Raw genomic sequence first — 20,738 nt, 5'->3', positions numbered from 1 at the left:
TTGGGTGTTATTTTCCGTCATCCCTTAGAAGATCTTTATTCATTGATTTTTGTCGGCTATTGTTCTCCACGAGGTATTTGCTATCAAATAGTTATTTCTTTATAGATAAATTTGATTTCTCTCTTTTGTGATTTTAATATTTCTATCTTTTAATATTAATATTAATATTATTTTTCTTTTAATATTGTTTTTCTCTTTAACTTTGGCATCTTTATGTGAGTTTTAAGTGTGATTAAATCATATTTCTCTTCTTCAGAATTTGATGTGCTTCTTCCATTTGAGGACTAAGTCTTTTTTTAATTGTGGAAAATTCTTAGCCTTTCTCATTTTAAATATCTTAGGTTCTTCTTCCAAGATTTCCAATAGACATATGTTACACCTTATTTTTCTATCTTCCATGTTTGTTAACATCTTTTTTTGTATTTTTCCATTTCTTTATTTCTCTGCTATACTTTGGGTGATTTTATTTGAAAACTGTCTTGTAGTTCATCAGTTTTCTTTTCAGGTGTTTATAATTTGCATCTATTGTATTTTGAATTGTAATTATGTTCCCCTTTATACGTCTAAATTTTATTTTTAAAAATCTGAGTGCTCTTATTTTATTCTGTTCTGTTCTTTTTATGATTTCTGTTTCTTCTTTACTCTTTAATCACTTTAAATATACTTATTTCATAGTCTCCTTTAGACTGCTCTATCATTTTTAGTACTTGGTTACTAATTCTGTTTTGCATTCTGCTCCTTCTCTCTCAAAGATGATTTACTTATGGGGTTTTCAAAAACTTTTTGAGCTTCTTTAGAAGTTATGTATTTATTTATTTTTCCTATAGGAATCTTTTGGCCCTGGGCTTTGAAAGTGTTTCTGTAGAGTGGCTTTTCTTGCTGTGGTCCTAGTGGTTTTGCCTTCCCAGACTAGCTTTTATGTTAATGTCTTGGGTTATATCCCTTTCATTTCATGTGTAGTTTAAACCTGGACCCCTTATCTAGGTGTGGCACAGATGTGGGATTTCAGTTCCTCTAGGGCAGGGATCAGCAAACTATGTCCAAGAGCCAAACAGTGCCCTGCCCATTTGTTTGTGCACTGTCTATGGGTGCTTTGGCATTCCAGTGGTAGAAGTGAGTAGTTGTGATGAGAAAGTATGGGAACCCTATTGTAGGGTGACTTTTTTTTCCACCTATTCAAGGGTTTGGGCAGATGTCAAACATCTTTGCAGCTTTCCCAACTTGTGAATCAATTCCCTTTGCATGTACTGGGCAGCACTTCAAGGATCCCTGCTTTCCACAGGCTCTGTTGAGAATGTTAAGACCCCATAGCCCTTCTCCCCATATTGTGATAAGGCCCCAATGCCACTCCCCAGGCTCTGTGTCTGGCCCAATACCCATGGAACCTGACATGGCGCCAACTCCGATGGCTGACCTGGCTTTCAAGTCTCTCTTTGTTACTGGCTTCTGGGCATTTATTTTTCTTTTAAGCTCATTCAATTTTCAGTTACATTTTGTTCCATATTATATGTGTTTGCACAGAATGGAAAGCTCTTTTATCTTGTTGCTAAACAGTAAATTCCCAATTCTATCGTTTATCATCAGATTTTATTCTATTTTAGAACGAGTTGCAGAAGTTCATGGATGTTACATTTGAAAAGGTTCAAAACACAAATCAAGCTCTAAGAATGTTGAAGAAATTTGAAAGGTAAAAGTTTAAAGAAATTGTCTATTTTCTAAAATTGGGATAGTTTAGCTTTTATTGTTGTTATTCCTATTATTATTATTTCATATTCTGATGGAAAGGAAAACCTCTCTTGGCAATTTGGGTCACAAGGTCATAGTTTTTAAGTTTTTCAGAGGATTAATCCTTTTAAGGATTCAAGATTTATTTTATTTCTACAAATAAAGAATACTCTTAGCTTTGAAGTACCTTGTGACAGCCTATAATAATATTTCCTAATGTATAGATAATTTGCAAAAAGTCTTCCCACATTAATAGTTTTGCCTATATTTTATGGATGAGTTTTATTTTTATTCTTTTAATATTCCACATAAATATCTCATTCTTTTCCATTAGCATTTAAAAAAATAAATATTAATAAATGAGATTACTAGATATTTTATTGTGTATTTTATTTATTTTATTCCATTAATTCAAGCTTTTAACTTTTAAAAAAAATCAGATTGAATATACCTAATCTTGGTATTGATGACAAATATCGACTTATCCTTGAGAACTATGGGGCTGACATTGATATGATTTCAAAGCTGTATACAAAGCAGAAATACGATCCTCCTCTGGCTCGAAACCAGCCTCCCATCGCTGGAAAGATTTTGTGGGCCCGCCAGCTCTTCCATAGGATTCAGCAGCCCATGCAGCTTTTCCAGCAGCACCCAGCTGTGCTAAGCACGGCAGAAGCCAAACCTATAATTCGCAGTTACAACAGGATGGCCAAGGTCCTCCTGGAGTTTGAGGTCCTCTTCCACAGGGCGTGGCTTCGGCAAGTGAGTCCCTAAATTTATACTCTTCCCGTTGTTGGAATCATGGAAACCCCTCTTCTAGCATTTAACAGTGTGATTTCTGTAGAAAGCTGGATTTGTAGGTATTTTGTAAGGCAGATGGGTTGAATCTGAGCATTCAGAGTGTAATATGTCCACAAAGAAAAATAAGTATTAGATTTGAAAAAAAACCACAAGCCAGGTAACAGAACCACATTTTTATTTAATTTATGAACTCCAAAGTGAGAAGATCTTGTTTATTGGTTCCTATGCCCGATCTATTAGGATATCTTCCTTTTTAAAATTCAGTCAGATCCTAAATGTGTCAGTAAACGCTAGTACCTCTGTTAAACAAAGTCTCAAATTTTCTTTTGTTGTACAACTGGTTAATCATAGCATATCCTACCAATACATGTATTTCTTTGTAGGCTGTCAGGATGCGATGTCTCCATAGCTGTGTTCATTGTTTTTCTAGATAAGTAAAAACTGAGTTTAGGAGGTCTTATGAAACTTTTATTAGGAAGAATAATAGAGGAGGCATGAAGGTATCAGGTAGCTAAATGGCTTTTGAGACATCACCGCTGTTGCAGTGTCCACTTATTTATCAGTGTGAGAGTCATTGAAAGGTTTTATTGAATTGACTGCCCAATATCACCACCAAGAACTTGAAGCCTATTGTAGGAGACTGGATTTAGGAGAAGAGTGAGTGATCTTATTGCCCTTAATTTAGGAAGCTCAAATCCATGGAAGAACATTTAATGATCCTTATTCCCAGAGACAGCTGAGCTAGATACTCTGTATGAATTGAACTTTCTAATAGTAGTGATGTTGTTTTCTTTCCACAGATTGAAGAAATTCATGTAGGTCTTGAGGCTTCTTTATTGGTGAAGGCTCCAGGCACAGGGGAATTGTTTGTAAACTTTGACCCTCAGATATTAATCTTATTTAGAGAAACAGAGTGCATGGCCCAGATGGGTCTGGAAGTCTCTCCATTGGCAGCTTCCCTCTTCCAGAAACGAGATAGATACAAAAGGAACTTCAGTAACATGAAGGTATACTACTTTTATTTTTTCCCCCCATTCTTGGCTAGCTCTGGAATGTGTTTTAAAAAATTATGGTGATGTGTCATATTCAAGGAGCAGAAAGTGGCCAGGATGAATGGAGTGACTGAGGGGACAGTGCCATGGGGTGCGACTGCAGAGTTGGCTGGGGCCAGGCCGTTACAGGTCTTGCAGGCCAAGATGAGAAGCTTGGGTTTTATTGTGAATGTACCAGGAAACCACTGGAGGATTTCGAGCCACTGAAAAAGGCACGATCTCTTTTTATAACAAAAATTGTTCTTACTGCTGGGTGGAAAATGGATGTTAAGAGGGACAAGGGGTATCAGCAGGAAGCCCGTTTGTGAAGTGTTACACTGGCCCAGGATGAAGATGAGAGCTTGAACTAGGATGGCAGCAGAGTTGTTTGGAGAATTTAGAGTTATGTCAACCGTCAGGTTATGAGAGAACTCGGGAATAATACCTGTGCTTTTGGTGTGAGCAATTCCATGAATTAAAACAGGGGTGCCATAGAGTGCTGTGTAGGTTGCATTCTTTATAACTTGCACAATACTATGCAGGGGCCCTGACTGTAAGTTCAATTTATGGAGATGGCGAAAACCAAAACTAGTGTATTTGGAGCAGCAGGAGGGAATCAGTAGTTCCCATTTAAGTACAAGATAGTTTTTAGACAGCCGAGTGGCAATGTTGTCCATGCAGTTGGACACGTAAGTCTGGAGTTCAGTGGAGAAGCCAAAGTGGGAGGCAAACTTCTGAGAGTTATCAGAATATCATTGTTATTTAATGTCATTGTCCTGGATGAGATCTCTTAGGGGAGAGAATACAGACAGAGAAGAATGGAGGGCCACTGGACCAAGCATTGGGTTGTTCCAGTATTAACAGATCTGAAAGAAGAAGACAGATGTGCAAATAAAACAGAGGATTGACCTTTGAGCTGGGAAGAAACCAAGTGTCAAGGAAACCAAGGATGGCCGGGCGCGGTGGCTCATGCCTGTAATTCCAGCACTTTGGGAGGCTGAGACTGGCAGATCACCTGAGGTCAGGAGTTTGAGACCAGCCTGGCCAACATGGTGAAACCCCGTCTCTATTAAAAATACAAAAATTAGCTGAACATGTTGGCATGTGCCTGTAATCTCAGCTACTTGGGAGGCCAAGGCGGAGAATCTCTTGAACCGGGAGGTGGAGGTTGCAGTGAGCTGAGATTGCGCCACTGCACTCCAGCCTGGGTGACAGAGTGAGATCCGTCTCAAAAAACAAACAAACAAAAAACAACAAAAAAAGGAAGCCAAGGGTATGAAAAGGCTACTGAGAGAGGAACTGGTCACCAGTGACAAATGCTGCTACCCAGGGGATGAAAAAGGTGAGATCAGAGATGCAGCCATGGAATCTGATAACATGGAAACCATTGTTAAAATTTCATAATGGTTAACATCACGTGACAATACTAAGTCCATGCGCTTGCACTGTACTTTACATTTAAAGCCATCTTCATGCTCATTGTTTCATTTGATCTTTTCTAACGCCATGTTAGGTAAGTAGGACAGAATACTATTATTTTATTTTATAGATGACAAAACTGTGGCTGAGAGAAGTTAAAAGATTTAGCAAAGGTCTCATAGCTAGAAAGTGGCAGAAGAAAGACTGGAACCCAGACTTGTAGTCCACCGTCTTCCCACCACTTCATGTCGTATTAAAAAGTTGTATTGGCAAGGGACAGACATTCCTCAAATGTAGACTCAGAAAATAGCAGTTAGCATGTTGAGATTCCCTTTTAGACTCTTTCACATTAGGAAACTCACTTAGTCAATTTACATATTCATAAAGAAAATCGTATTTTTACTAAGAAACCATAATTATAAGATTATGAAATTACTGATAATTTAATTGTATTTGCAGATTTGTTGTTTCAGTTGTCTGTTTCAGGCAACAAGCACTTGTAAGCATGTTGTAGGGTTTACAATAACTGTATCATTATATCATGACTTTATGGGTAAAGAACTTGAGCGGGGCTTGGATAGGTGATTCTTCTGTTCCATGTATTGTTGACAAAGGTTGTTTATTGGTACTCAGCTGGCAGATGTTCAATCTGTAAGGTCCAAGAAGGGCTCTTCTAGTTTCTGTTTCTTTCCTGAGGAAAGCTGGAAGGTACACTCCAGTGGGACTGTGAACAGGCACATCTATACATGGCCTTCCAGTATGGAGGCCTCTGGCTAGTATAATTTCTTATATGGCAGCTCAGGGTTTCAAGAACAAGCACTACAGTGAACAATAAAGAAGCCACATGGTCTTTATAATAGCCTCAGGTGTCTCATAGCATCGTCTCTGTTGTACTCTGTTGGACTGTAAGCCTACCCAGATTCAAAAAAAAGGGGATGTGGTTCCCATCCCATGAAGGGAGGAGGATCAAAGAATGTTTTAAATGACAATTCAAAGGAATAAATTATCATCTCATTAACATTTATTATCTTGGAGGTTGGGAGTTAAAAGTTCCTGCTCCACCTGAGTAGCTGGTCAAAGCAGATCTATTGGCAGGTTTAGGGGACCATCTGAAGTATTGCAGAGTTATTGTGCTGAATATTTGACAGAGCTTTCAGGCTTCTGCAGATATGCCAAAGTAGCTGAGAATTTGTTTCTTCATCTGTTCCTTGGAAGACAGTTTAACTGGAAAGAGAAGACCAAGTACAGGCTAATAGTTATAAATATAGGTTCTGAAGCCAATTTAATCTGGATTCAAATCATTATCTTTGGGTAAATGACTTCACCTCCTAAGCCTGAGTTTCTCTTTTGTCAAAGCTGTTGAGTAATCCCTTCTGGGATTAAAGGTGGGAAGTAGAATGCCTGCTAGAAGCAGATTCTAAGAAGTGCTTCCAGATAGAATAACTGGTGAACATTGAAAAAAGACAAGCAGTGGATACAAGTTTCAGGAAATATATAAGTAGCTGCTAATAGAACCAGAAAATTTAGACTTTTCTAAAGTGGCTTTTATGGACATTGAAAGAATCTTATAGAAATTGTGGAAAAACATTATATGAGGAAAGGATTAGGAGGTCCATTTGGGAAATACTGTGTTTAACAAAATTTTCAAAGCCTTGCAAGGCTTCTTACTTCTTAAGCAGGTTTCTAAGAATCATTAATATTAGATGTGACCACCCAAGAGGGGAGATATTGTACACAGCATTTTCAAACTTTATCTATCAAAGGGCCGTTTTTCTTATAGAATCTCTTTGACCTAGTACTCCAGGCAAAACAGTTTGGAAAACATTAATCTATTATCAAGGTAATACCAACATGCACATATATGATCTTAATACCAACTGTATTTATGAGGCACATTAAAGTTAGTTTCTTATAATTAATGATTATTAATATTGACATGGTTACATATGAACAAAATATTGACACAGTTTGACATTATGTAAATAATACTGACACAGTTTGACATTATGTACATTTCAATGAAAGGTGAGAATCCCCATTTCAGATGAAAAATCCTTCTGATAACAGCTAATTAGATAGATATTGATTTATTATCTCCTATGTGCCAGGCACTGGTTCAGGCTCACTGGACAAAGCAGACAAAATTCTTGTCCTTGTAGAACTTGTAGTCTAATTGGGTAAGACAGAAAATGAACACTGTAAGTAGGCAAATTAATATAGTCTATTGTAATAAAGTGATAGTTATTATGGACAAAAAAGGGGGATAAAATGTGTGAGTGGTTTTGGTGGTGGTTTATAATCTTAAACAGGTAGTCAGGACAGGTATAATTGAGAAAGTATCATTTGAGTACTTATTTGAAGGAGGTGCAAAGGCCCTGAGGCTTAGGACCAGAAAGGAAGACAGTCAGGCAAGTGCAGATAAGAGAGGGAAAGAGTGGTTGGAGATGAGATCAGAGAAGTAATGGGACGAAATTGGGTAGATCTTTCTAGAACAAGCACCTATCCAAGTCCTTTGTATAAAGGTTTGTAGCCCTGAATTAAATGGGAGGCTATATAACCATGTGAGCAGAGGAGTAACATGATCTGAATTCTCATTTTGAAAGGATCATTTTTGCTGCTAAACTGTACCTAGACTTATTGGGAGGGTGAGTGGAAGCAGGATCTGACTTGCTTTCCACATTTACAGTTAGTGCCATCATTGGCTCCTACCTAAATTATTGGGATGGTCTACCGTTGTCTCCCTGCTTCCACTCACCCTCCCAGTAAGTCTAGGTACAGTTTAGACAGCAAACGAGATATCCTAATGGATTACCTGTGTGTGTGAGAGTGAAAGAGGAATCAAGGATGACTCTGACTTTTGACCTGTGGACTGGAAGGATAAAGTCACTATCAGCTAAGTTGGAGGATGCGCTGGGAAGAGGTTTTGGGAAAAGAACAAACTTTCAGTTTGGGACTTATTAAGTTTGAAATGTCTGTTACATATTGATGTGGAAACTTTGGTAGGCTGCTGCCATTTGTGAATCTAGACTTTCAGGAGTGAGATCTGGGCTGGAGATGTAAATGTGTTCGTTTCTGGCATCTGGATGAAATTCAAAGCCGTGACACTAGTTGAGATCAATACTGGTTCCCAGTGTGCTTTGGGTCTTGGCAACAAGATTTGGCCTATAATCCTAGCAAAGGACTGAGGTAGACCTCTGGCGACCCAGATGTTTTGAGTGATGGGTGTAGTCTGCAAGAGGTCCCCAGAGGAGCAGCACACATGTCGTACCAGTGTACAAAGAGGAACAAACAAGCCTCTTTGTACAAATGAGCAGGTGAAGGTGCCATTCCCGTGTTTCTGCATGGTTTAGAAAAATTACTTGGACTTAGATTTTCTCCCTTTTTAGGCTGTGTAGGAGGTGAGACACTCTTAGTCTTAAATTCTTGTTCATCTTCAGTTGTGTTTTTTTGGATTAGGAATTTGTAATTATGGAGAGAGTCCTTGTCTTCTTTTCTTTTTATTGTTTTGGCTACTCTACCTGCCAGGCTATTAGAGCCCTACAGTTTGACCCTAAATAAAAGTAGTCATTTTGTATAAAACATGAGATATTAACAGACATTAGAAGTGAGATATTAATTGATTACTTAACCCCAATTTCATTGCAGATGATGCTAGCCGAATATCAGAGAGTGAAGTCAAAAATGCCTGCTGCCATTGAGCAATTGATTGTCCCTCACTTGGCCAAAGTGGATGAAGCTCTCCAACCTGGCTTGGCTGCACTGACCTGGACATCACTGAATATTGAGACGTATTTAGAAAACACTTTTGCAAAGATCAGTAAGTCTGCCTAAGTAATTACTATTTGTGAATTCTAAAGGCTGAGTTCCTAACATCTGTTGTATAATTTCTCATCAATATGGAGATACAAATAATGAAATGGGGAGTGTTATTCTTAAGCTGTTTCATAAAGAATTGTTCCAAAGCATGTGAATTCAGTAATTTCCTGGAAACTATAAATATTCACTATTTATCTAAATAATCCCCAGAGATTAACCACATATTTTCATTTATTTGTATTTTTGGACATTAGGATTTAAAGTATCTTTAAAGTTATTCAGCTTTTTATATAAATAGGTTAGTGTATTTTGAGAGCTTGATTTGAAAGATGTGGAGATTTGGATAGGGTACAGCACTGAACAACAGGATAAATGGGAACAATTTAAAGGAACACAATTTTCCTTAAAAAGACATATAATAGTCTAAAATATATGTAAGGTAGTATATTCCATAAAATGCGCTCTTCTGGAATGTGTACGGATATGTTGCAAAGAAGGGCTCAAATATGTCTGGGAAATCCAGGAGGAGCAGTTGGACAGGTTTCTTTGCTGGAGGACTTTTCAGAGCCTTTAACATGCCAGCGTCTAGTAGGTGTCCAAAAGTGGCCTTTTGCGTGTGGCGTTTCCCAGAATTCCTTGGCTGCCTTCCGGGAGGACACATTAACACCTTACAGATCCTCTGTGGCAGACAGTGTAGCACAGTTTGGAACAGGTAATGGTTTTTTTTTTTTTTTTTTTCTCAGAAAGACTTAGACGTTGCTATTGTCCTCTCCTAGCCAGTGTCTTACACCCTCTCCTCTGCATGGCCCAATCCTCCCCACTCTTATAGCCCAGAGTAAGTCTTGTCCCTAGAAGGCTGCTCTGATTACTCTACCTCCTGTGACCTCCTGTTGGATTTATATTTGGGACCAGAGACTTCATATTTTGGTTGTCTTCTAATGGTTTAGTACAGTTTCACCTTTCTCCTCAAACAGACTACAAAGGACCTGAATATCAGGCTGTTTAATTTTTTTCTTTTTTTATTGTAAATTGATAATTTATAATTGTATAGATTTATGGATTCTGTGAAGAGGGAGTTGCATGGGGAAAAATTGATGGGATACAAAATGGTGTTACGATTTATGAATGCAATGTGAAATAATTAAATCCAGGCTGTTTACGTTTATACTTCTTTTGTGTTAGCTGGGTGTGTAGCAGACATCCATATACTTGCAGATTCATAATTGCAATAATTTTATATACTTAGTCTCTCTTCATTTCTTTATCACTGTAACCCTGTTCCTACCCCTCAAGCCCATTACCTTTTTTCTGGATACCTCTTCCTGGGCTTCCCTTTTAGATAGCTCTCGTGATTCCTCCTTTTATTCTCTCTCTCTCTCCTCCGCCCCCGCCCCTCAGGTCTCTCTCTTGTTCTGGTATTTATGGCTGTTAACATAGTACCTAGACTATTTATAATCTAAATTGTCAAGAGCTTGTCTTATCAGTAGATTTTCACTGTACTTTCCAAAAAACTTAGGGTTCAGAAGGTCCAGCTATTTAAATAGCCAGGTACTTTATATTTAAGAATATTTGAGAAGTACTGGGTTGGAGGGGAGTAGAGTGAGAAATTATGGTTGATCCCATACCTCACCTTTGTTATGCTTTATAGATTGGGAGCTGGACTCAAAGACAAATGATAATGGAGTTTTTGAATATGAATGAATATCAAGCCAGAGATGCTAAATGGGTTTTAATGTTACATAGATGTAAGAAATAATAATGAGTTTAGAACCAAATTTCCTTGCTCTAAATTAATATTTCTTCCAAAATACACCTCCCCAGGAAATAAAACAAGAGGAAATTGGCTAAAATTTCCTAAGGAGGCACTTATGAAATGTATAAAAACATCATAATAAGAGTTATCATAATCAAATTAGAACAGGCGACCAAGATAGACTTTAGTAATATCCTTCCTTTAGAACATTAGTATTAGAGTATTAACAATTTGGATGTTTTATTAGAATGTTAGCTGGAGACAAGGAACTAGTTTCTAGAGAAACTTCTTGTTCTTGTTTTCTATTATGTTTTTCTTTTTGTAATTTAAGGAACTAAAATAGAACAAAGATGAAGTTTCTTTGAGAGAAAACTATGTAAAATCTCAAGAGCAGTTGGATTTTAATTGGATTAGTAAGCCAATCCTACTTACAAGTGGTCATTTGCATCATGCATTTAAGAGAGTATAGATAATCTGGGACACTCTCCACATTACATAATCCTTAACTTGATCACATCTGCAAAATCCCTTTTGCCATATAAGGCAACATTCACAGGAGATTAGGATGTGGACATCCTTGGGGACTATTTTTTTCGGCTTAACACAGATGTCCTTAAAGATGAAGAAGCAGTCCGTTAAAAAGAGTAGAGAATTTTATTGCTCACACATACTTAAATGAAAGTTTGGCTCTCTTTTAGTATTGAATCAATTTACCAGGCAGAACTATTTGGTATCTTGAGTACCCTCTTTAATAATTAGCTTAGAAAAAATAGAAAACTTTTAGGCTTTTATTCTTTAGGAAATAAAGGTATTTATTTAAGGAAGTGTTTACATCTCCGATACAGCATTGGTATGTAACGTTGACTTTCCTGTATTCAATTTCTGCTTTATTTCCCAGGAGAAAGGAGTATTAGAAAAAGAGAAATTTTACTGTATGGTATCTGTTGAAAAATGTATTACCCTTAGATGGATATCCATTAGTAATCATTCCTACTTTTGATGTGCAGTTGTTGTTAGTTTGCTTCAGAGTTGGCCTTTGCATCCATTGAACTTAGCATTCAGTATTACTGCAGCACAACTAAAAAAATGTACCCTATGATATTTACAGTGAAAGAAAAAATAGGGAACTTTCACTTTAGTAAAATTTGTTGAATACTTCTTGTGGAATAGGCACCGGGTTAAATGTTGAAGATGTAAGGGTAAAAAATATGAATTCCAAAGAAGATAAGACACGTGGGTAGACAATCCGCAGAGATGGAAGGATGCTCCATCTGTGGTTTTACAGGAGGAGCGACCACTCCAGTGCACATGGATTCACCCAGGGCCTCTGCGGGGAAATGCACTTGAGCCAGATCTTTAAGTATGAATGAGAGTTAGGCAGGCAGGAGCTCAGAAACTGGTTACAGAGAAGGAACAATGGCCCCAGGAAATAAAACAAAAGGAAATTGGCTAAAATTCCCTAAGGAGGCATTTATAAAATGTATAAAAACTTTATAATAAGAATTATCATAATCAAATTAAAAGGGGCTACCAAGATAGACTTTCCATTCTCCCTACAGAGTATTAGTATTAGAAAGTTAACAATTTGGATATTTTATTAGCGACAACCAAGTGTGAATCAGCGGGGATCTGGGGGACGCACGTAACTGAGAATCTTTAAAGCTGATTTTACTACTGTCATTTAATCAAGGGTTGATTTTTTTAAAAAAACAAAATGCTTTACTTAATCTCTTTTATTTACTTTTATTTTTTCCCGAAGAGGACCTGGAGTTGCTGCTTGACAGGGTCAATGATTTGATTGCGTTCCGCATTGATGCCATTCTAGAAGAAATGAGCAGCACGCCTCTTTGTCAGCTTCCCCAGGAGGAGCCGCTAACCTGTGAAGAGTTTCTCCAAATGACAAAGGTCATTAAAGCCGTGATTTTTTTGTTTAAAGTTTTTAGTGATTCATTTTCCTATAAAGGTGACTTTTTTGAAGTTTAAGTTAGATTTTTTTCTCTACTTGCAGTGCTCTGTGATAGATGTGATTCAAACATGGAATCTTCTGACAATAATTTGCCAATGAAGAGAAATGTATCTAAGTAAGCAGTCACTTAGCTATGAGGAGCACATCATTTCAGATCAGTAGGAGAGAAATTGCCATGGAACACACTTGGAATTTTTCCATTTTTTAATGAAGGATAGAGCTATCTTGCAGAAGTGCTTCTCATAAGCTAGGGTTAATTAACAAAACAATTGTTTTGAACAGCTTCTAGACAAAATTTCTTCTTTAAACATTTTTGTTGAGGGGGGTTTCCCAAACTGGTGTTCTATAGCACACAATTCTGGAGCCATTGCTGGGAATCCTGAGAGAGGCAGGGAGTGAGTGCAAACTGCTTAGGGTAAAGACTGTGCTTACAGATCCACTACACTTTAACATATTAAGATAAAGGCCCTCAGAAGATCTCAATTTAACCTCCCCTTTTTTTTTTTGAGTTGGAGTCTTGCTCTGTTGCCCAGGCTGGAGTGCAGTGACGTAATCTCAGCTCACTGCAACCTCTGACTCCCAGGTTGAAGCAATTCTCCTGCCTCAGCTTCCTAAGTAGCTGGGACTACAGGCACATGCTGCCACGCCTGCCTAATTTTTTGTATTTTAGTAGAGATGGAGTTTCATCGTGTTGCCCAGGCTGGGCTTGAACTCCTGAGCTCAGGCAACCTGCCCACTTTGGCCTCCCAAAGTGCTGGGATTACAGGCGTGAGCCACTGCGCCCGGCCCTTCATTTAACTTTTTGTAGCTCATTATTTCTCCAACACATTTGCAAATGGGACACTTTCTTTCCTGTGCCAGGAGTAAGCTCCCGGGAGCAGTGCTCCATGAAGTGCCCCTTCAGGCATGTCACGTTAGCGTCATTTACAATATTCCCAGTGGGCCTCCTGAGGATAAGGACTCCTCGATCATGATTTTAATATGGTGTGTTGGAGTCCCCAAGACCACCCCCACTAGGAGGACTCACAGCACTCAGCACGTAGTTGCACTGCCCTGACATAGTTAAGAGACGCAGCCGGATCATAAGGAACAAAGACAGGTGGTGTCTGGGGAGTCCCTGTCCAGGCTTTCTCATGCTCTCTGCCTCCTGTGAGGCTTGCCCGGAGCTCACCGTCCCCTCTGTGCAATGTTTCTGCCCAGGGAAACCTATTATTAGAGACTCAGGGTCCAAGGTTCTTACTGGGTCTGGTCACACACTCTGCTTAGCTTGGACCAGAATTCCAGACTCCCAGAAGGAATCAGGTGTTCAGCATAAACTACATTGTTTGCACAAGCAGTTTAGGCACAGCAAACTATCTTTATCAGCAGGGCAACAGGGGGAACCCTCCCAAAATCCAAGCTTCCAGACGCCGGCCAAGGGACCACCTCCCAAGCAGGACTTTCTAAGGACAGCAGTTTCAGGCCTGCTGTGTTCACCCCTTGCTGTATATATGGCAGGTTATATTAAGTCATTTTATACTCAGAACTTACCGTCTACATGTTAGAAATTTCTAGTCCCTCCTCCTCACATTCACTAACTGTGGGTACACCTAACCATCCCCTTGTTCTTCCTGATCATTTAAAAAATGATTTCTTCCTCTAAGAAATCACTTGCCTCCATGGTTTTACTCTTACCCCTTTTCTGATGATTGTTTTATAAAAACACACTTGCTTTAAATTTAAAGGAAAGTTTCAGAATATTTTAAAAATGGAAAGAAACTAGCCTTTTAATCAATTATACCATCATTATTATAGTATTAATGCATTTTAAGCTTTTTAATAAAGTTGTGATTTCTACTCCATGTATATCAGGTTTTGAATAGTACTTTTTTCTCCAAGTTAACATCTCCTCACAAAATATTCTTCATGTTGCTACATGGCTTTCATAGGCAGCCTTTTAATGGTGCCTTCAGAATATTCTATTGAGTTGATTCACTATAATTTACTTACCAGTTTCTTATTGCTGAACCTTTAGATGGCTTCCAAAGTTTTGCTAATTCGTCAAGAACTGCAGTGAATATATGCATGTATCATGTATTTTCTCCTTTAATGTTATTCCCTCCCCCAAAATAAAATTATTGTGTCAGAGTATGGCCTTATTGGATGGCTGTTGATATTGGTAGCCAAATTGCTTTTCAAAAGGATGTTATCAGCTTACAATGCCACCAGCAATGCAGTACTACCAATTTCACTTTCAACAAACACTGTTTTATTATAGTTTACTACTTTTAGTTTAAGTAGCAAAATCGTGGAACCCAATTTGAATTTGCATTTTTGATTATCAGTATAGGTATTAATAAATCATTTCTCTTGAGTTTGTTTATTTTTCATAATTCAATTATGGAGAAAAGTGAAAAGGATGATGGAGAAAAGGAGTACCTGACAGAAAGTTGTGATTTTATGTTCATGGTCAGTGATGACTTCTATGGTTAGATTTGAAGGGAGGGAGTGAGAGTGCAAGCCATGTGAACATTTTAGTGGAAGAACATGCCAGGCAGAGAGAATAGCATGTGCAAAGGCCCTGAGGTGGAAGCATGTTGTAGTTGGAGAAAGGTGTTGAGTTGAAGTACATTGGGTGTTCATATGCTCAGGTGGAAAATCAATACAGAGGAAGAAAGGGGTAGGCTTGGTTTCTGAGGAAGCCAGAGAAGCTGTGATTCAGAACTCAGGTTGTGGATTTAGCCTTGAATAAAAGGAAAATGATTGCATTCACCAAAACAAGAGGAAAAGGGGCTCATGATGGAGGCCGATTTGTCTTCTGCATGAGGGCAGTGGGAGTTGTTTGAATCCCTGTGTCATGACCTCCATTTGCTTTGTGCTGTAGAAATCAAGGTCATTCTTTGAGTATGATGAGGAAGGATGGTGTAACGATTTGAGGACACAGGGATTTGAAGACACAGCTATTATGGAGCTTGGTAGAGGGAAGTGGCTATAGTCATGTAGAATGATTCCCGAGTAGCATTAGGGGCCAGTTTGAGTTTGGGGACCATGAATTCCCGGTGCCAAGCATCTGCATCACCATGACCTGTGCGTGCTGGTGGAGAGGGTAGGTCACCTGGTTCATTTGGGTTGGGCGTCTCCTGGGTGGGGCAGTGGGAGGTTGAGAGAGTGATGGAGTAAAGGATATTAGCAAAACAATGGTTGAAGTGTGAAATCATGTTAGGAGACGGCATGAACCAGGGAGTAAGGATGAAGAGACCTGGAGAAGACATGGCTTCTAGTAGGTTCCTGGTTTGCCAAAGCTGAAGCATCGTGGGAATGAGGAAATGGTGGAGCCCTACGCTGATTATTCAAGGAGGACACCACTCAGGATTGAAAGACAGGCCCTTTTGGTGGGTTTCAGCTTTTGGGTGTCATCATGGAGGTTAGTTGTTGAAATGAAGCAGGATAAGTGGAGGCAGCATCTTTCATTTATTTTATTTGTCCTAGGGGATATTTTAATGAGTCTATTTATTACTTCTTTTTCCTCATTGCGTTTATATTCTGCTTGGTTAATTTCTATGCTGTTTACATTTTTATGGTTATGCCTTCTCACAGAGAGAAAGAGTTAAGAGATGTAAACAACGTTGTTGGAACTATATTAGTCTTTGAGAGGTCATCAATCTCATCTTCTAGAACCCTCAATACAAAGGAATTTTATGATTTCAAATATGTGCTTGTGTTACTGAGAGGACTGGAAGAGCTGCAAGTTAATTGATTCCCTGTGAGAGCTGGTCCTGAAAATGGAGACCACATGTGTTCCCCTCCAAGGTAGAGTCAGAGGACTTAAGATTCAGACTTTAAAAAATATTAGTGTTCTCTCAGAGAATTGAGGAGTTAGTTTACGTGGAATGAGATGACTAACCTTTGCAAATATTTAGGTCGTGTGGATGTTTGTGATTTTCCAACCAATAATAATAACAAGGACTTCTTGTGTGCTTACTTTATGCCAGGCACTGCTCTTAGTGTTTTACTTGCATTTATTTTATGGAATACTTGCAAAAACTACAGTGAGTTCCACTATTATCACCATTATACATATGAGGGAATTGAGACTGAGAAGGATTTTCAGGATCACGCAGAGCAAGGATTTGAATCCTAGTTTTAAGCCGTATAAGTTTAAAGGTGTATAATGCTGGAACTTGGAATGGAGCTGCACACTGGGCGTTAACTTACAGTCTATTGTTTCATGGGCTTACTTTCCAACCAGGTGGTAAATCACTGATTCTGTCTATATCATCCATCTATAACTATCTGTCTACCTAATCTCCTCCAGAATTGATCACCATGCCTCAAATCATGTTAGTTTATATTTATTAAATCCATTCTTGAGAAATGTACAATATAGTTAGAGGGGTGGGTAGTGTCTTTGAAATTAATGAGGGGATGACTATGGTTTGTTGGCAAAGACAAGGAGAGAAAGAAGGGTGGCTGGATCTGATTTATGTGATATGAAGGAAATGTGATGAGTAGAGAGGCTGCTGATGGCTTTTGAAGATATTTTCTCTACTGGTGTAGAAGTGCCTGTAATTTTGGTACATCTACACTGATCCAGTTGGTTCCCTTGTCCTTAACACATTCCTTTGCAGGACACGTGGTGTGTGCTAGTGTGAAGGATATGGTCAAGCATCACTGGGGCTGAAATCTCACCTGAAGGCTGAGCCACAACATTGCTATCACTGTTTCTGTGCTCTCAAGAGCTAGATAAAAGATAAACCGTATACCACTGTGCTATCTTTTTTTTTTTTGGTTAGGATCTTTGTGTAAATGGTGCACAAATACTACATTTTAAAAGCTCATTAGTGGAGGAGGCAGTCAATGAGCTTGTAAATATGTTGCTGGATGTGGAAGTTTTATCTAAAGAAGAAAGTGAAAAAATATCCAATGAGAATAGTGTTAATTACAAAAATGAAAGTTCAGGTAAGAGATGGGGTAATGAAAGGGTCTTGTTTTTCTATGACATTTACTAAAAACTAAAACTGAATTTTCTACATAGCAATTAATTTCATACTTCTATAAACATCCTCTGAATTTTCTAATGATATGTATAAATCTGAAATTATGGCCCTGAGCATATTTTAGTGACTCTATGTTGTTAATTCCTACTACTTTTGGTTAAACTTTGCAAACATGCACTTTGCATTGGCCCTTGTTAGCTTTCTTTGCATTTATGTGTGGGTGGGTGTTTTATTTGACCTTATCAATAGAGTTGGATGGATTATTGACTGGAATTCCCCTTGGAATGCCTCTAGACTGAGCACACCTTTTGCAGGACAGAGGAGAACACTGAGATGTGGATGTGAAGAAGGGAAATTATTCCCCCAAAGTTTTAGGGTTATTGGTGGGAGGTAGCACCAGAACCCAGGTCCTTGGGGGCCAGTATAGCTTTTCCAGCTGTAGCTCCTGCCTCTCTTGTTGGCTGTTTTCTTGTATTGAGAAGGAGATGCTTCCGTCAATCCCGCTGGTTCCTGATTTCCTCCTACTACTTTTTGATGTGCTCACTTCCATGAAGTGTGATGTTTAAGTGATACTAAACTTGCATGTAATTTATCCTTTAATTGCAACAGATGATTCTATCTATCCATCTATCTATCTATCTATCTATCTATCTATCTATCTATCTATCTATCTATCTATCTATCTGTCCATCCATCCATCTAACTTATTTCTATCTCTATCTCTTTCATCTTGTAACAGCAAAAAGAGAAGGAAATTTTGACACCTTGACATCATCCATTAATGCCAGGGCCGATGCCCTGCTTTTGACGACAGTCACGAGGAAAAAGAAAGAAACTGAGATGTTAGGGGAAGAAGCCCACGAGTTGCTCTCTCATTTCAACCATCAGAACATGGATGCTCTTCTGAAAGTTACAAGGAATACACTAGAGGCCATTCGCAAACGTATTCATTCCTCTCACACAATTAACTTCCGGGGTAATAATCTTATATGGTTTGCTTAGTGGGTGATCAGGCATAGTTGCTGGGGTGTGTGTGTGTGTGTGTGCACGTGTGCATGTGCATGTACATTCCTGTTAAATTTAAATAATTAAAAATATTCATCTTTTTTTTTAATTTTTATTTTTTGAGACGGAGTCTCGCCCTGTCGCCCAGGTTGGAGGGTAGTGGCATGATCTCAGCTCACTGCAACCTTCGTTTCCTGGGTTCAAGTGATTGTCCAGCTTAGCCTCCCAAGTAGCTGGGACTACAGGCGCACTCTGCCACGCCTGGCTAATTTTTTGTATTTTAGTAGAGACAGGGTTTCACTATGTCGGTCAGGCTGGTGGCGAACTCCTGACCTCAGGTGATCCACCCGCCTCGGCCTCCCAAAGTGTTGGGATTACAGGCGTGAGCCACCATGCTTGGCCATATCCACCGTTTATTTAGTGCCTTCTTGTAAGTTTAAACATTATGAACTTTGATCATCCCAACAATTCTATTAAGTAGATACTGTCATTACTCTCATGTTAAATCAGAGAACTAGAGCACAGCACAGGGAGGTTAAATAGTTTGCTTAAGCTTTTGTTAATAACATGAAAATTGGTAGTACGTTTAATCTTTTTGTAATAAGATGAAAATATATAAAATTATTTTAATTGGTGAAAGAAAAAAATACATACTTTAAAGGAAGTTATATGGAAATGATTCTTTCATGGTTAAATCATTAGGTTTGTTAGCCAGTCTTACAAAGTGGAAACATCTTACTAGTGTCACACTCTTCAAAGGATATATATGTATTTTACTATTTTTATGCTAATTTAGTACTTTCTAGCTGGTTTCCTCATTTTCACTAGCATCTTTTCCTCAGCACAGTTCAGAAATAGGTGTTGTATTTCTCAGGTGGGCCACAAAAATCTGTCAAATCTAGAGGCATCCTGAAATTAAATTTTAAGTTAAAAATGGTAAAAAGAAAACAAATAATAGTAATTAATGAAAACTGAAATAATAGGATAATAAAATTTTTAAATATATTTTGAATATTGGCATTTAAAGGAAAGCATCTTCAATATTTAATTAAAAGTGGGTAAATAAAAGTGGAAACTCTGAAAGATTTTTTTTTTGTTTGGTGCCATGGCTTATTATGTTTTACTTCATTCAGGATGGAGGATAGTTCTTTTCTTTGACACACGGTTATTATTAGAACTTAATAAATGTTGGCTGATAGGCTAAATATTCAATCACAATTATTTCCCAGCTTTTCTATTACAGATATTTGCAACTACGTCAAGTTATGTATGATACACAGACACATATACATACATGTCTATATCTACATACCTATACCTATGTTCAACCTTAAAAGCTCCTTCAGTATGAATGGCGAATTACACTTTATTTCTTTTCCATTTTTTTAACTGCTCCACATTTGAATTTTACACACCATGGTAGGAAAGGCCTATGATTTATCTGAAATTCCAAAGTGGTTATTTGTTCTAACTTTGGCTTATGCTGATAGTCTTGTTCTTCATTCCTGGCTTACGTAGCTACATTTAACTAATTTGTTGGCATCCTGTTATTTGGAAGAATCATCTTCAATATTTTAGAGAAGTGTTTATAATTTAGCCTGATCCACACAGTGGGTTTCTTTGTGGACAGTATTCCAAGAAGCTGTAAACAGCAAAAAATGCCTTGGGTTCCCCTGAACTGCTTTGTTATATTGAGCAATACCAGATCCTCCATTAGTTTTAATTGGCTTATTCATTCAACAAATATTTCTTGGATTTTATCCCTATTATGTATTGTTTTAATTTTTATGGTTACAAAGGAAGCAAATCTTATTTTAAATTAAAAATGTGAATTCTTCCTTGTTTTGGGTTATCTCAGACAGTAACAGTGCCTCTAACATGAAGCAGAACAGTCTGCCCATTTTCCGGGCAAGTGTCACTCTGGCTATTCCCAACATCGTCATGGCCCCTGCCCTGGAAGAGATACAGCAGACCCTGAACAAAGCTGTGGAGTGCATCATCAGTGTCCCTAAGGGGGTCAGCCAGTGGAGCAGCGAACTGCTGTCCAAGGTGGGTGTGGGGTGCAGAAATGGTTTCATATGGAAACCACTTCTTTTACAGATAGGACAGAGCTGAAAAATATCCTTTTACATTATAGAAAAAGATACAAGAAAGAAAAATGGCTGCTTTGCAGAGTAATGAAGACAGTGATTCTGATATTGAAATGAGAGAAAATGAACTTCAAGGTAAATGTTCTTTTAGTCTTT

The 20,738-nt window shown here is 38.2% G+C and overlaps 1 protein-coding gene across 1 annotated transcript in view; it reads left to right on the top strand.

Annotated features, from left to right (window-relative positions):
* Nucleotides 1-20,738, top strand: part of DNAH5 (dynein axonemal heavy chain 5) — a 328,461-nt gene that overhangs the window by 109,333 nt on the left and 198,390 nt on the right. The window contains exons 13-21 of the mRNA XM_063664667.1: nt 1,602-1,687; nt 2,166-2,487; nt 3,327-3,533; nt 8,622-8,793; nt 12,305-12,450; nt 17,284-17,449; nt 18,227-18,463; nt 20,351-20,541; nt 20,630-20,717. Coding sequence (XP_063520737.1) covers nt 1,602-1,687; nt 2,166-2,487; nt 3,327-3,533; nt 8,622-8,793; nt 12,305-12,450; nt 17,284-17,449; nt 18,227-18,463; nt 20,351-20,541; nt 20,630-20,717 — 1,615 coding nt within the window. The remainder of the gene's footprint in view (nt 1-1,601; nt 1,688-2,165; nt 2,488-3,326; nt 3,534-8,621; nt 8,794-12,304; nt 12,451-17,283; nt 17,450-18,226; nt 18,464-20,350; nt 20,542-20,629; nt 20,718-20,738) is intronic.

This window comes from Pongo pygmaeus, chromosome 4, assembly GCF_028885625.2.
Source record: "Pongo pygmaeus isolate AG05252 chromosome 4, NHGRI_mPonPyg2-v2.0_pri, whole genome shotgun sequence".
Taxonomy (NCBI): Eukaryota; Metazoa; Chordata; class Mammalia; order Primates; family Hominidae; genus Pongo; species Pongo pygmaeus.
Note: the sequence above shows the minus strand (reverse complement) of the source record. Positions and strands in the feature narration are given on the sequence as shown.